Source organism: Pantherophis guttatus, chromosome 4 (assembly GCF_059756535.1).
Source record: "Pantherophis guttatus breed Tessera chromosome 4, ASM5975653v1, whole genome shotgun sequence".
NCBI classification, from domain to species: Eukaryota; Metazoa; Chordata; class Lepidosauria; order Squamata; family Colubridae; genus Pantherophis; species Pantherophis guttatus.
In genome coordinates this window covers 119818418-119831386 of record NC_142066.1, presented here as the reverse complement: position 1 = coordinate 119831386, position 12969 = coordinate 119818418, and the positions used below count along the sequence as shown (strand labels likewise).

Below are 12969 nucleotides of genomic sequence, written 5' to 3'. Positions count from 1 at the left end.
ATATGAAAAACAGGGGGCTAACATTGTTCAAGAATTGCTAACTAATTAGAATATTTTACAAAACTGCAAGGATTGGTTCTGGAAATGAAATATAACCAAAATGAATAGGAAACTGGAGCAACCCAATGAAAAAAGATTACACTGTTGCCAATCAAACAAGGACATAATATTCAATTATACATGCTAAATTATAGAACTACCCAATTCATCAGGAAACAAATACTGGGTAGCCTGGTTTTAAAAAAAAAATCGAAAATGTAAAATAAGACATAGTTCCAGTTAGATTATAAAATAGAGACATTACCATCTTGCTAAGATATTATCTGAGTCACATGCAAAGTCAGATTTCCTAACCTCCTCCCACTTGCTAGTCAAAGGATTGAAGTTTTTTTTGATAACAAGAAGAAGCTGCTAGATAGAGGTAAAGTGTAACACCTCCCCATAGATTAAGGTAAGAGAAATCCAGGTGAAGTAGAAGCAAGGAAATACCTTTTTCAAAGGTTATTTAAATAATGTAATTATCCCTCCTGCAGATAATTTCCATGCCTGAGGTGAGTGAATGTCTGCAATCTGCCTGATAATGGAGTTCACAGTATTGGGAACACAAGTTGTTTTCACAATAAGCCCCATGTTTTGTTAGTATGGGACATACCATTGGGGCGCAGTCTCAAATTCGGTGCTTGGTATATGATATGCAAAAAAAAACCCCAATTCTAAATTACATGCACCAGTGTTTTCAATAATAATTTCCCCATATGAAGAACAGTTGCAGGATTTGGATTTGGCTAGTCTAGAGAAAAGAAGAATTAGGGGCTACAAGATAGCAGTATTCCAGTAGTAAAGAGGTTGCCACAAAGAGGAGGGAGTCATCTTATTTTCCAAAGCATCAGAGGACAGGACAAGAAGCAATGGATGGAAACTAATCAGGGAGAAAAACAATTTGAGATTAAGGAGAAATTTCCTAACAGTGAGGACAATTAGCCCGTGGAACTATTTGCTTTGAGATGTTGTGGGTGCTTCATCATTGGAGGATTTTAAGAAGAGACTGGACAGTTACTTGTCTGAAATAGTATAGGATCTTCTGCTTGAGCAGGGTGTTGGACTAGAAGATCTCCAAGGTCCCTTCCATCTCTATTTTGATTGAGGTATTGATTTGCATTTAAATTTTGTTTCTAGCTGTTAATTTATAACAGACTTCTTATGCCCAGGAGACTCGGAGTTCTAATCCTCTCTGGGTGACTTTGGGCTGGTCACTCTCTCTCAGCCCAACTCACCTCACAAGGGTGATTGTTGTAGGCAAAATAGGAGGAGGAAGTGTCAGGGCATTTATTAATCCCATGTTTGGCTCTGGGACTAATTACCCTGGTTTAGAGGAGATGAGATGAATTGAGGCTTATTCCTTGTTGCAATAATCTGAAAAGAAACGCGAGGAAAGGTTTCTAATAAAACTCATTTATTTGTTATAAAGAAAATAAAACACCTCACTAACTAAGAAAAGTTAATTGTTACATTTTGGCAAGCGAGGTCTCCTGCCGGTCCAAGCCGGACCTTGCTGGCAGGAGAACAAAGAAAAGAGTGAAGGAATGTGGGTGGATGGACATGCGTAGTAGCTTTTGATAACAATTCTTGGCAAGATACGGAGAGTCAGATAGTCCAGAAATAATGAGCTCAGCTGGTAAATAAAATAACGCAGTGACATTCCCCTTCTTTGCCAGTTGAGCGAATATCAGTACATCATCAAATAAGGCACATCTTCTCACGCAGATACTCGTGTTGAGCTGCTGGAAGTGGTTTGTTGAGCATATCAGCAATTTGATCATGTGTAGATACATATTGCATTTTGACAAAACCTTTTTTCACTAAATGCTTTATGTTTTGATAACAAATGTCAATGTGTCTGGACCTAGAACCTGTGAAATGAGATTCAGAAATATAAACCACCGATTCATTGTCTTCCATCACTGTGATCGGTCGGATCGGGTGTGTCCAGATATCTGTGACTAAAGCATCAAACCAAGTTAGAGAATTACATGCATCTGAAACACAAGCATATTCAGCCTCAGTAGATGAACAAGAAACAAAATTCTGTTTACGTACTTGCCAATAAACAGGACATCCATTTAAGAACATCATATAACCTGAAGTACTTTTACGTGATTTCTTATCACTTGCCCAATCAGAATCTGCATAACAACATAATTCTGCATAATCAGTATGTGTTGGTTCTAACAATAACTTCATGTGTTTAGTGTATTTTAGGTATCTCAATAATTTCTTAATACATGTCCAATGAAACTGTTTTGCCTTACCTAGGTGTCGTGATAAGAGATTAACACTAAGTGCAATGTCGGGTCTGGTCCAACTACTAATGTATAACAGTGACCCAATGACTGAACGATAAAGTGTTTGATCCTCGAACTCAGGACTTTCTTCTTGTGTCAAGTTGTGAAAATCTGTTTGCATGGGTGTCTTTGTTGTGTTAGCATCCTTCATGTTGCAATGATGCAAAACTTGTTCAATTTTATCTTCTTGTGAAAGACTAAACCCCTTCTGTGTCTTTTCAATCTGAACACCTAAATAAGTGCTAATGTGACCTAATGATTTCAATGTGAAGTATCTCTGCAAAGCTTTGGCAAAAATTTCACTCATTTGCTTATTTGGACCAATATAAACAATATCATCAACATAAACAAGAACTATCTCATATGCATTGTTAGATCTTTTTGTGAACACGCACTCATCAGTTTCGGACTTAATAAAGCCCATTGAATTTAGTTTGTCAGTAAGACATAAGTACCACATTAAACCAGATTGTTTCAGACCATAAAGACTTTTGTTTAGAAACCAGGTATCCCCTTCTTGTTGTCGGAATCCTGGAGGACTTTTCACGTAGATCTCTTCATCTAGGTCTGCATGTAGATAAGCTGTGTCAACATCAAACTGGAAAACTTCTAAACCAAGGATAGTTGCAGTTGCTAAAGCAATTTTTACACTCTCAGTTCTGACTGTCGGTGAGTAAGTATTTGTGTAGTCCTCAGGATAACGTTGAGCGAAACCCTGAGCTACAAGTCTGGCCTTGTACAGTGACTCACCATTTGGTTTCTTTTTGATTCTGTAGACCCATCGAGTGCCAATGACCTTTTTGTTTGCTGGAAGTTTTGCAGGTGTAAATACTTTGAGTTTCTTTAGACTGTCCATTTCAGCCTGCATTGCCTCATACCATTTGTCTTGCTCTGAATCAGGGAGCTGCTTGATTTGTGTGAAATTATCAGGTGGAAGTGTAACATTGCAAATCAAAGGCAAGGGTGCTTTTGTCAGTTGCCAAGAATATCGTTGTGGAGGGATCCCTTTTGTGGCCCTCTTGGAACGTCTCGGAACAACTGTCCAGTCTTCTTCTGCTTCGTCCTCGTCCTCACTTTCGTCGCTAGCATCAGCATCCGCGGCTTGAGAAGACGGAACATCGGGTTGAGAAGAATCAGTGGAATCTTGATCATCAATCTGCGTGGCATCAGCAGTATCATCTCTGGGAAAATAAACTCCAGGATCATTGGAATGAATCCTGGACCAGTCAATGTCTTCCTCAAAATTAGCAGATTGGGAAATCACAATTGCATGTTTAGAGTCAATAAATTTGCTCCACTTTGAATTATCATCAATACCGATAAATCTCAGTCTCTTTGCTGCTGGACTTCCTTTTCTTCTTTGAACTAAGGGAATGTTCACCATAGCATATAAACCAAAAATATGGATGTTTTTGAGATCGGGCTTGTAGCCATACAACATGAAGAAAGGAGTCTGATTTGTTACACTGCTCCAAGTACGATTGACAATGTAATTTGCATACTTGATAGCTTCACCCCAGTATATCATATCAAGGTTGGCGTCTTCTAGGAGACAACGCATCATGGTTTGCAGTACCTCTCCGTTGTGAGCCGGTGTGTCAGGGGGCGAAGTCTGATGAAGAATTCCATTCTTACGCATCCAGTCCTGGAAACGCTGAGACATGAACTCGGCACCACGATCACTCTGGATTCTGGCGATGCGAACTTGGTGTTGGGTAGAAACAAGGGTTGCAAAGTCTTTAAAGATCTGAAAAGTCTCTGATTTTTCTTTCATAGGATATCCATATCCATATCTAGAGTAATTATCAACAATTGTTAGAAAATATTTTCTACCACCAAATGATGGCGGGAATGGACCAACTATGTCAATATGAACCAAATCAAAAAAGGGGGGTTGACAGGCGTGTAGCGCGTTTGGGAATGGCTGCTGCTTTGGATTTGGCCTTCTTGCATACAGCACAATCCAAAAACACCTTACACCCCTTTAGATCCAAACCTTTTGCGAACTCCGGCATCTTCCTAAGAACACAGAAACTGGCATGCCCCAATCTTCTATGCCATTTGTGGATACACCTGGAATGCAAAGGTTTACCAGTTAGTGAATTCTCAACATTAACATTTTTATGCGGAACCTCAGGCTTGCTCTGAGCAACCTGTTTACCAACTCTCTTTTTGTTGGCTTTAGGAGCCTTAGGGGTAGCAACAGGATCTCTCTCTGGAGCATCTCTATCTGGGCCTGTGCCTTCCCTTTTTGGAGTTTGCATACTTGCCTGTGTTTGTGTTTTAGGCTTTGGCTTTAAGTAATAAACACCACCAATTAATATGGTTTCAGCAACAATATCTCTATCTTTAACTATGTAACTTGCTTTTTCAAGGTGGTGAACTTGGAACTTTAACATTCTAGACAAGTGACACTGACTAAGCAAATTACAGGTTGCTGTTGGTATGTAATAAACATCAGGAATGAATGCATCGAGCTCTTCAACATAAACAGTTCCTTTTCCTTTGACCTGACAAGGATGATTGGAGAAAGAATAAAGTTCACGTAGTTCAGGTTCTGGCTCGTGCATTTCTGTGAAAAGTTCCTTTCTGTAGGTAACGTGCAATGCTGCACCACTGTCCAAAGTCCACAGGAGTCGTCTGTCGTACTCTGGTTGAGGTTGTGGATCATTGGTTAAAGCCAATGTGGCGAGTGGAGTTTGTGGATCACGCCGGGGACCACGACGACCTTGTCTTCCGCCTCTGCCTCTGCCTCTGGAATTTGTTCCTCTGGGCTGGTACGTGACGGGAGCTGGAACTCGTTGGGGACAATCCCGGGTGGCATGTCCCACACGATCGCAGGTGTAGCATCTTGGCATCCTTGGAGCCTAGGTCCTTCCTTGGAAGGGGCGTCTAGCTGGAGCTCTTGATGCGGGTGGTCCTCTCAAGTGTGGCGTGGCCAACATGAATGCCTCTTCTTCAATTAAAAGTCTACAGACATTGTCCACTGTGGGTTGAGCAATAGGGACTTGGTTAATTTTTGTAACAGCATCTTTCCATTCATAATTCAAAGAGTTAATAATGATGCTGATCATTTGAATATCTTCAATGTTATGGCCTCTTTCTCTCAATTCTGTTCTCAGACCTTTCAGTTTGGTCAAATGTCCTCCAATTTGTTCACCGGGTTTCAATCTCGAACCGTGGAGTTCAGACATGAGTAAACATGAAGATTCAATTGAAATAGGCTTGTAGCAATTTTCCAATTCAGCCCAAATTTGTTGGGCCATTGTATTTGGTGGAAAAGTGACCTGCAGTTCAGTATCCATGGACATCAATAATGTTGAGCCCTTATCTCTAAATCTCTTATTGCATAAGTCCAAGGTGGAGCAGGTGGGTTAAATACCATACAGTGCGTGCCTTCTCTAAGAAGCAATAGTGTAATCTCACTGACCCAGGCTTTGTAATTGTGTCCTGACATTTTTAGTTTTGACTCACCAGTTAGTGGAGAGACAGAAAATGCCTGGTGAGGAGCCTGTACTTGGTATGCTGGCTGTGCTGGCAGAAATGCCTGTGGTATTTGCTGTGCCTGTTGTGGACCTAAAAATGGTCTTGGTTGTGCCATTGGAGGTGGGCCAGGAGGTGGCCCTATTTGCACTTGTGGCTGGGGCACATACGCAGGCATTTGTAGCTGCTGTGGCTGATGCACTGGAATCTGCTGTATTCCAGTTGCCATTTGTGCTTGACCTGCAATATTGGCATGACCTGCTGGAGATGCAGTCATTTGCCTTTGCTGCATAAAGTTTAATTGTGTTCCATCTAAAAAGACACCAACACCGCCAGGGGGTGTTTGAGTTTGGGCCTGTGGAAACACTTGTGGCATTTCAGCTTCTTGAAGTAAATTACTTTTGCCAGCAGATGGTGCTGCACCTTTAGCTTCGGGCAGCTTTGCATACGTGGGATTGTATGCTTTAGAGTAGGAGTGGTTATGTAAGACATGTGTAACTTGATCAGGGAGACTTTCATGTGACGTATGCAGTGCTCTTTGCCTTAATTGGCCTGACACAAAATCCACCAGGGGGAGTGTCTTTGGCTCCGGAGAAGAAGGCAATATGGCGCTTTTTGAAAAATTTAAGTTATCTCCCATATCTTGCTCAAGCATAGATATAGCCATTTTTGCCTGGGATAGCTGCTGTTCATAGAGTTTTATACGGTCACGAAAGGCTTTCATAGCCAGCTCATCCAGGGTGAGCTTAGAGGTTCGAGGAGAATAATGAATTGTTTCTCTCTCTGCGTGGGAGGAATTTTGCTCAGCAGTTTGCTTTAGCCTTGCATCGAGCGTTACAAATTCAGAAGGTTCTGGGAAGACTTTTTCAGAGCTTGGAAGATCAGAAGAAAATGTTACTGACCTCAGTCGTAAATCATCATCTTCAAAAACAGCTTCTGTCTTATCTCCCTCCATTTCTGTTCCCACGGCTTTTTCTTGTTCCAGGCGTGTGGCTGTAGTAAGGGGCTGGAAATCTGAAAATCTCCTTTCTGCCACCTCTTCGTTGGAAAGATCAATCAAATCATTTACGAAGAGTGGTCTTAGTTTTATTTTGCCTTTTTTCTTCTGTTTCGGCATCTCAGCAATATAATTAGCGTACCTCAGTAGCTAAAAACTAATTGCCTATGCGCTCTTATCAGAAGTAACAAAAGAAGGAAAAAAGCCATAAATCAAACCATCCTCTGCTACCAGATGTCAGGGCATTTATTAATTCCATGTTTGGCTCTGGGACTAATTACCCTGGTTTAGAGGAGATGAGATGAATCGAGGCTTATTCCTTGTTGCAATAATCTGAAAAGAAACACGAGGAAAGGTTTCTAATAAAACTCATTTATTTGTTATAAAGAAAATCAAACACCTCACTAACTAAGAAAAGTTAATTGTTACATTTTGGCAAGCGAGGTCTCCTGCCGGTCCAAGCCGGACCTTGCTGGCAGGAGAACAAAGGAAAGAGTGAAGGAATGTGGGTGGATAGACATGGGTAGTAGCTTTTGATAACAATTCTTGGCAAGGTACGGAGAGTCAGATAGTCCAGAAATAATGAGCTCAGCTGGTAAATAAAATAACGCAGTGACAGGAAGGTGTTATGAATGTTTACTGCTTTGAGTTGTTTATTAAAATAATAAAAGTGAGATATTGAATGAATGAATCCAAGTTATTGTTCCAATAATATTAGTCCCAATCATTGGGACTAATCGGGGGTTTGTTTTTTTTTGTTTTTTGTTTTGGTAACTTGTCTGATAAGCATGCATATTTATCTATTTTTGTGACTTTTAAGCAAGTATTATTATAATATGTGATTTAGATTTTTTTTCTTACAGACCAGTTTTTTTGCATTTCTTCTGACAATTTTTTAAATATGTTTTATTCCCATCAGAGGATTTTCCTGATCATATTATTTGTCCTGTTTTAGATTAATGTTGTTTCACAGGCAGTGCCCTGTGATATAAACAAAAACTAGACTGAAAGTAATAGTGTTACTTGCAAGGGCAATTTTCCTACAACTTTGACTAGTTTCTAGTATGCAGAAAAACAGTCAAAGCATATATTCAATAGTTTTTTCTACTAACTTTTAATATTCTAATTTTGTTTTGGAGGTACACTTTACTGTTGCATGTTGCAATGGCTGTTAAGCAAAGCAGCTTCATTTAACAACCCCACACCTTGCTGTCCTTGACGCAACTGTTAAACAACATGAGGGTCATTAAATGGAGCATAGGGTGCCTTAGGGTGGGAGAGATCCTGGGAGACCTGCACAGATCCAGGTTCACTTATTCCAGGTCTCCCAAGGCATCCCCTGAACCATCTCGTGCTTTACTTCTCACCTCTCCAGGTCCCTGCAGTCCTTCAGCTTCCTTCCCACCTAATGAAAAGGGAGGCATGTGGAGCTTGCAAGCCTCCAAATGCCTTCCTACACAGCAAGCAAGGGGAGAGTAGACCATCCTCAGTTTGGAAACTCCAGCAAGCAAGGGGAGATCCAACTCAAGGACTTAGCTTGCTTCAGTGAACATCCAATTCACTTCTTTATGTTCTGCAGCTTCTGAGATAGTCACCCAGCCCAATACAGGATCAATTTCTTATAGACCCATTATCTTGGCAATCTCATACTGTTTTGTAAGAGGTTCTATTCTCACAATTCTGTAAAGGTTTTTTTTTTAAAGGAGGCACAATTTTTAAAGAGTTTCCATTTCTTAGTGGAGTTTATGGAGCCTTAAAGATGTCTAAAGGTTATGAAAGTAACATGTGCTTTATTTGTATTTGATTCACTTATTTGCAATGTGTTTTAACCATAATTTAGAATTTTTTCAGTGGTGCATAGGATATCCAGGCATGTTGAGGTTTGCACTCTCTGGATTTAATCCTCCTAGCTGTTTGGTGTACATACAAAAGTTAGGGCTTTTATTAGGGCTGTACCCCCCTTTTTTTTCATTGTTCTGATTTTCTATTTTATAATATTTTTTTCACTGAATTTGCAGTTTACAACAACAATAATATATCTCACCTGATTTTCTATAACTCTGGGCAGCTAATAACAATCAAACAAAGAAATTATAGTATATAAAACATTAAAGATAAAGCATGGCAAGCATAACAGACCAGAAGGAATGAAGCAAAGCCACTCACTCACTCTCCTTCACCTGAGTGACTGGGCTTTTGTTTTTCTAAAAATAGTGTATACATTAGGAGAGTCTGCATGATGAGCTCAAAATTTGCAAGATGGTGGATGTCACATCATGTTCAGAGGTTTACAGTATGTGAACATGACATCATGGCCACCATCTTGCAGGTTTTGCCTTTCATCTGCAGTAGACCAAGCTTTGTTTTCTATATCAGAGATACATAATAAAATGTTAATTACCCTTACTGCAAAATAAATATTCCCATTTATTGATTTTGAATAATTATGCTTCAAGTGATATTTCATGCTGGATTTTTCTTTCAAGGATGATAAAGTTAAATCTCTACTTTCAAGACTCCTTTGTTATGATAATCAGATGACTGCAGAGCAGGTGTTGAATGCCGACTGCCTCTTGTCACCTGACGTGATTTCAGTTCCACTGGAAAGTGAAGGCACTGAATATGTCCCTGGAGAACAGACATCAGAAAACGATGTGTGTGATGAAAGGCTGGACAACAAGAGTGAACAAGAGTACCCATAAATTAATATCTGGTATTGTTTTGGATATTAATGTTGCTGAATTATTTGTAATTGTATTTCCTTTGTTCAGTTGCATTTGTTTTTGAAATAAAAATATTAAAGTATCGAAGTTTGAAGCAAATATGTTGTGATATTTGGATAAATTGTGATTTATAAATTAGAAAGTTAGATAGAGAAGTTGATCTTAAATTTATATAGGTATCCATTTATAAGAGGTGAATCTTTTGTAGTATCAGGCTGCAACTCCCCACTAGATGGAGCTATTGGCTTTTAAGCAGCAGAGCTGAATTGGCATATTTAAGAGCAGATGGTGAAATGCTGCTTTTGACTCTGTTTCAAGTTAACTGGTTGCATATATTGCTATTTAAAGAATTTACAAAACAATTTATTCTGTGAAAAGTGAGAGGCTGTCTCTAAATATGTAAATAGGTAATTCTTTTGTTCAGTTGGAGCTGTAGGGTTGTATCTTGTTCAATTTCTGCTGAATTCTCAATTCTTTTTAAAGAACTGAATATAAATAGTTTTTTGTTTTAGCCATGATATCCTATAAAATCCCATATGGTATCTATAGGAAAGGCGTCTTGGTTATTCCATTTTTTAAAAATATATAATCTAGTTTAGGATCAGAGTGAGAGAATAAGACACTTTATACAAAAACAAATTGCAAGACACTTAAAATTGTTTTCTATGAACTAGTACCTAGTTAATAATATTAGAGCTTGCAGATTACAATTAAATCTTATAGAATGAATTGGATGTCAGCTAAACTATGGCATAGTATAAGGTCTAGTTAAATATTGGATCTCTTTTGGTATCATAACCTGCATAAGGTGGCTTGTCTTATTGCTTTGTAAATATGAAACAATCTTTCGGCTTCCAAATGGACTAATCCATTTGGATTTCATTTTGTAGAAAGGCAGGAGGCTTTCCTTGTCCCTTCTTAGCACTTAGGATACAATAACAATCCTTAAAATACTTCAGCGTAAGAAAAACTAAGTAGTGTCTGAAGTAGTGAAATAAGCATACAGTACACTAAAATGGCAAAAATGAGTTGATGATGAAATATTTGCTGTAGAAATAGAAAAAAAAATCTGTCTTTATTTTTCCTGTCGCTGCAAAACTTTTTGAGAAAGACGTACTGAGTACTGATTAGCACTGGAACACTCAATACTTTTTCAGCGTACAAGTTTCTTCCAAGTCTCTGAATAATTTATTTCTATCTATAGACAGTGTATTAGAAGTACAGAAATCATATACTGCAAATTAAATTTTTGGAATATATTTGGGTTAGGGAAAATGATTTCCATCAAAATAATTTTTGCATAAAAATTTATTATGGTAACTATCTGAGTAGATAGTGGCATTAATTTCTTTGTTTCTTTAATATGTACCTGTCAAGGATGGCTGTAATCTTTCTTAGGTGTTTGCTTTGATGTTGGAACCTTTGACATGTTTAATACGATAATCTGGTGATATTTTCAGGCATTCAGTTGGCAGGAGCTAAATGCAAATTGTTACGGCAGATAATATCTGGGTCTTTCTAATGTTTATCAAAGATCTTCATCCAGGTTTATAGAGATAATAAAGCAATACAGTACATATCGGTATTCTGGATGTATTGTAAATAAAACTAATCCGGTATTTGATGAATTGGTAATAGGATTATGTTTAGAACTTTTTTTTTGTTTAGATCCACTATTAGATCCACTATGATGATTCCCATTATTCTGATTTTCTGGTAGATAAATAATAACATTTCAGATTAATAATTATGGCCTCAAGATCGATGAACTCCGAATTAGGACAAATTTAGATATTTTCAACACACTGACAAATTCTATGAAATGGTCACATGCCAATATCCATTTTAAAAAGCTGTTGAATTCAAATAATTGGAGGTATTTTTAAAACTTCTGTAATGTATTGAAAGAGTGATACTTAATATTACCATTATGGGCCCAGTTGGAAGTACTCCAGGTCAATGTTTCTCAAACTTAGCAAGTTTAAGATCTAGCCAGCTTTGTTTCTAAGCATAGTAGGAATTCTCAACAATCATTAACATTGAAGACATTTAGATACATATGTCATTAGGTAAATAATTAAAATCTCTCTGGAAATCAATTCTATGGTATGTCTTGTATAAAGATGGAGGGGAAAACCTTTTTTTTTTTTTTTTGGAAAACGAAAAGAAAATAATCTTCATCGGTTAATTATTAATGTGGTCTACCAAAACCAACCGAATTACAATTTTAATTAAAGCATTTGTTAACGTTTGTTTTGTTTATCCCAGATGCTTTGACTGCTTTCAAATCCCCTCTGATGGAATCCATTAGATACAGAAACTAGGCTTATTAAATACTGCCAACAATAAATGAATAAACCTGGATGCAAGAAATGTGGAACAGGGAGTTGGAGTTTGTATTACAAAACCTAGACTGCTTGAGTTTTAGCGTTAAAAATGTTTCTTATATAAAAATGATATTAATTTATCATTTTAAATTAATTTTAAATGATAAATGATTTTTAAATTAATTTTAAATGATAATTTTTTAAATTAATTTATTAAAAACCTTTAAAATCATTGGATGTTTTCTAAAACGTGGTTAATATCCTTATTTTGGACATCCCAGATAAGGCTGCAACAGCTTCATCTGATAAAGTTGGTCAAGGACCCTTCCAGCCACAGGTTCCATTGCTGCTTTAGTAGGAGCCGCAAATCCAAGAAGTCTGCCAAGTCATGGACCTGCTCCTTCAGGAATAAGTCAACCCTATCCACACTCAACTGGGACAAGTAATTACAAATCAGGTATTGGCAAAAGTCATATACTAGAGTAACCAAAGCTGTCTGTCCCTTGCCAGGCCTAAAGCCTAATTGGTAAGGGTCCAATTAGTCCGTTTTCCCTAGGGCATTCTGTAATTGATCCGAAGCTATTTGTCTCAACCTTTGTCAAAAGGGGAAGGTTGGAGACTGGATCCAAGGAAGGTCTTTTCATGAATATTTATTTATTTATTTATTTATTTTTAAATTTATATACCGCCCTTCTCCCTGAGGACTCAGGGCGGTGTACAGCCAGAATTAAAAAACATGGAATACAAATATTAAAAAACAATTAAAATATATATAAATTTGGCCCAAAATTAAAAATACAAACCAATTAAAACATTTAAAATTCCTTCTTAAGCCAGCCCGGCTTGCTGGAAAAGGTGGATCTTAAGGGCACGGCGGAAGGCACTAAGGTCTTGGATTCTCCTTATCTCTGGGGGCAACTGATTCCAGAGGGTAGGTGACCCCACAGAGAAGGCCCTCCCCCTGGAGGTCACCAGCCTACATTGATTGGCTGATGGCACCCTGAGGAGGCCCTCTCTGTGGGAGCGCACGGGACGATGGGAGGTCATCGGTAGCAGCAGGCGGTCTTGAAGATAGCTAGGCCCGATGCCATGGAGCG

The 12969-nt window shown here is 38.3% G+C and overlaps 1 protein-coding gene across 8 annotated transcripts in view; it reads left to right on the top strand.

Annotated features, from left to right (window-relative positions):
- The window catches only part of STK31 (serine/threonine kinase 31), an 84856-nt gene extending 72595 nt beyond the window's left edge, over positions 1–12261 (top strand). For 7 of the 8 annotated variants that reach the window (XM_034401840.2, XM_087892672.1, XM_087892676.1 and 4 more), the window contains one exon: positions 9309–9644. In XM_034401840.2, the coding sequence (XP_034257731.1) occupies positions 9309–9524 (216 nt within the window). In that variant the 3' untranslated portion in view covers positions 9525–9644. Of the gene's footprint in view, positions 1–9308; positions 9645–12153 lie in introns of those variants that run through there. The other variant, XM_087892674.1, reaches the window with a different exon arrangement.
- Positions 12262–12969: the final 708 nt, after the last annotated feature.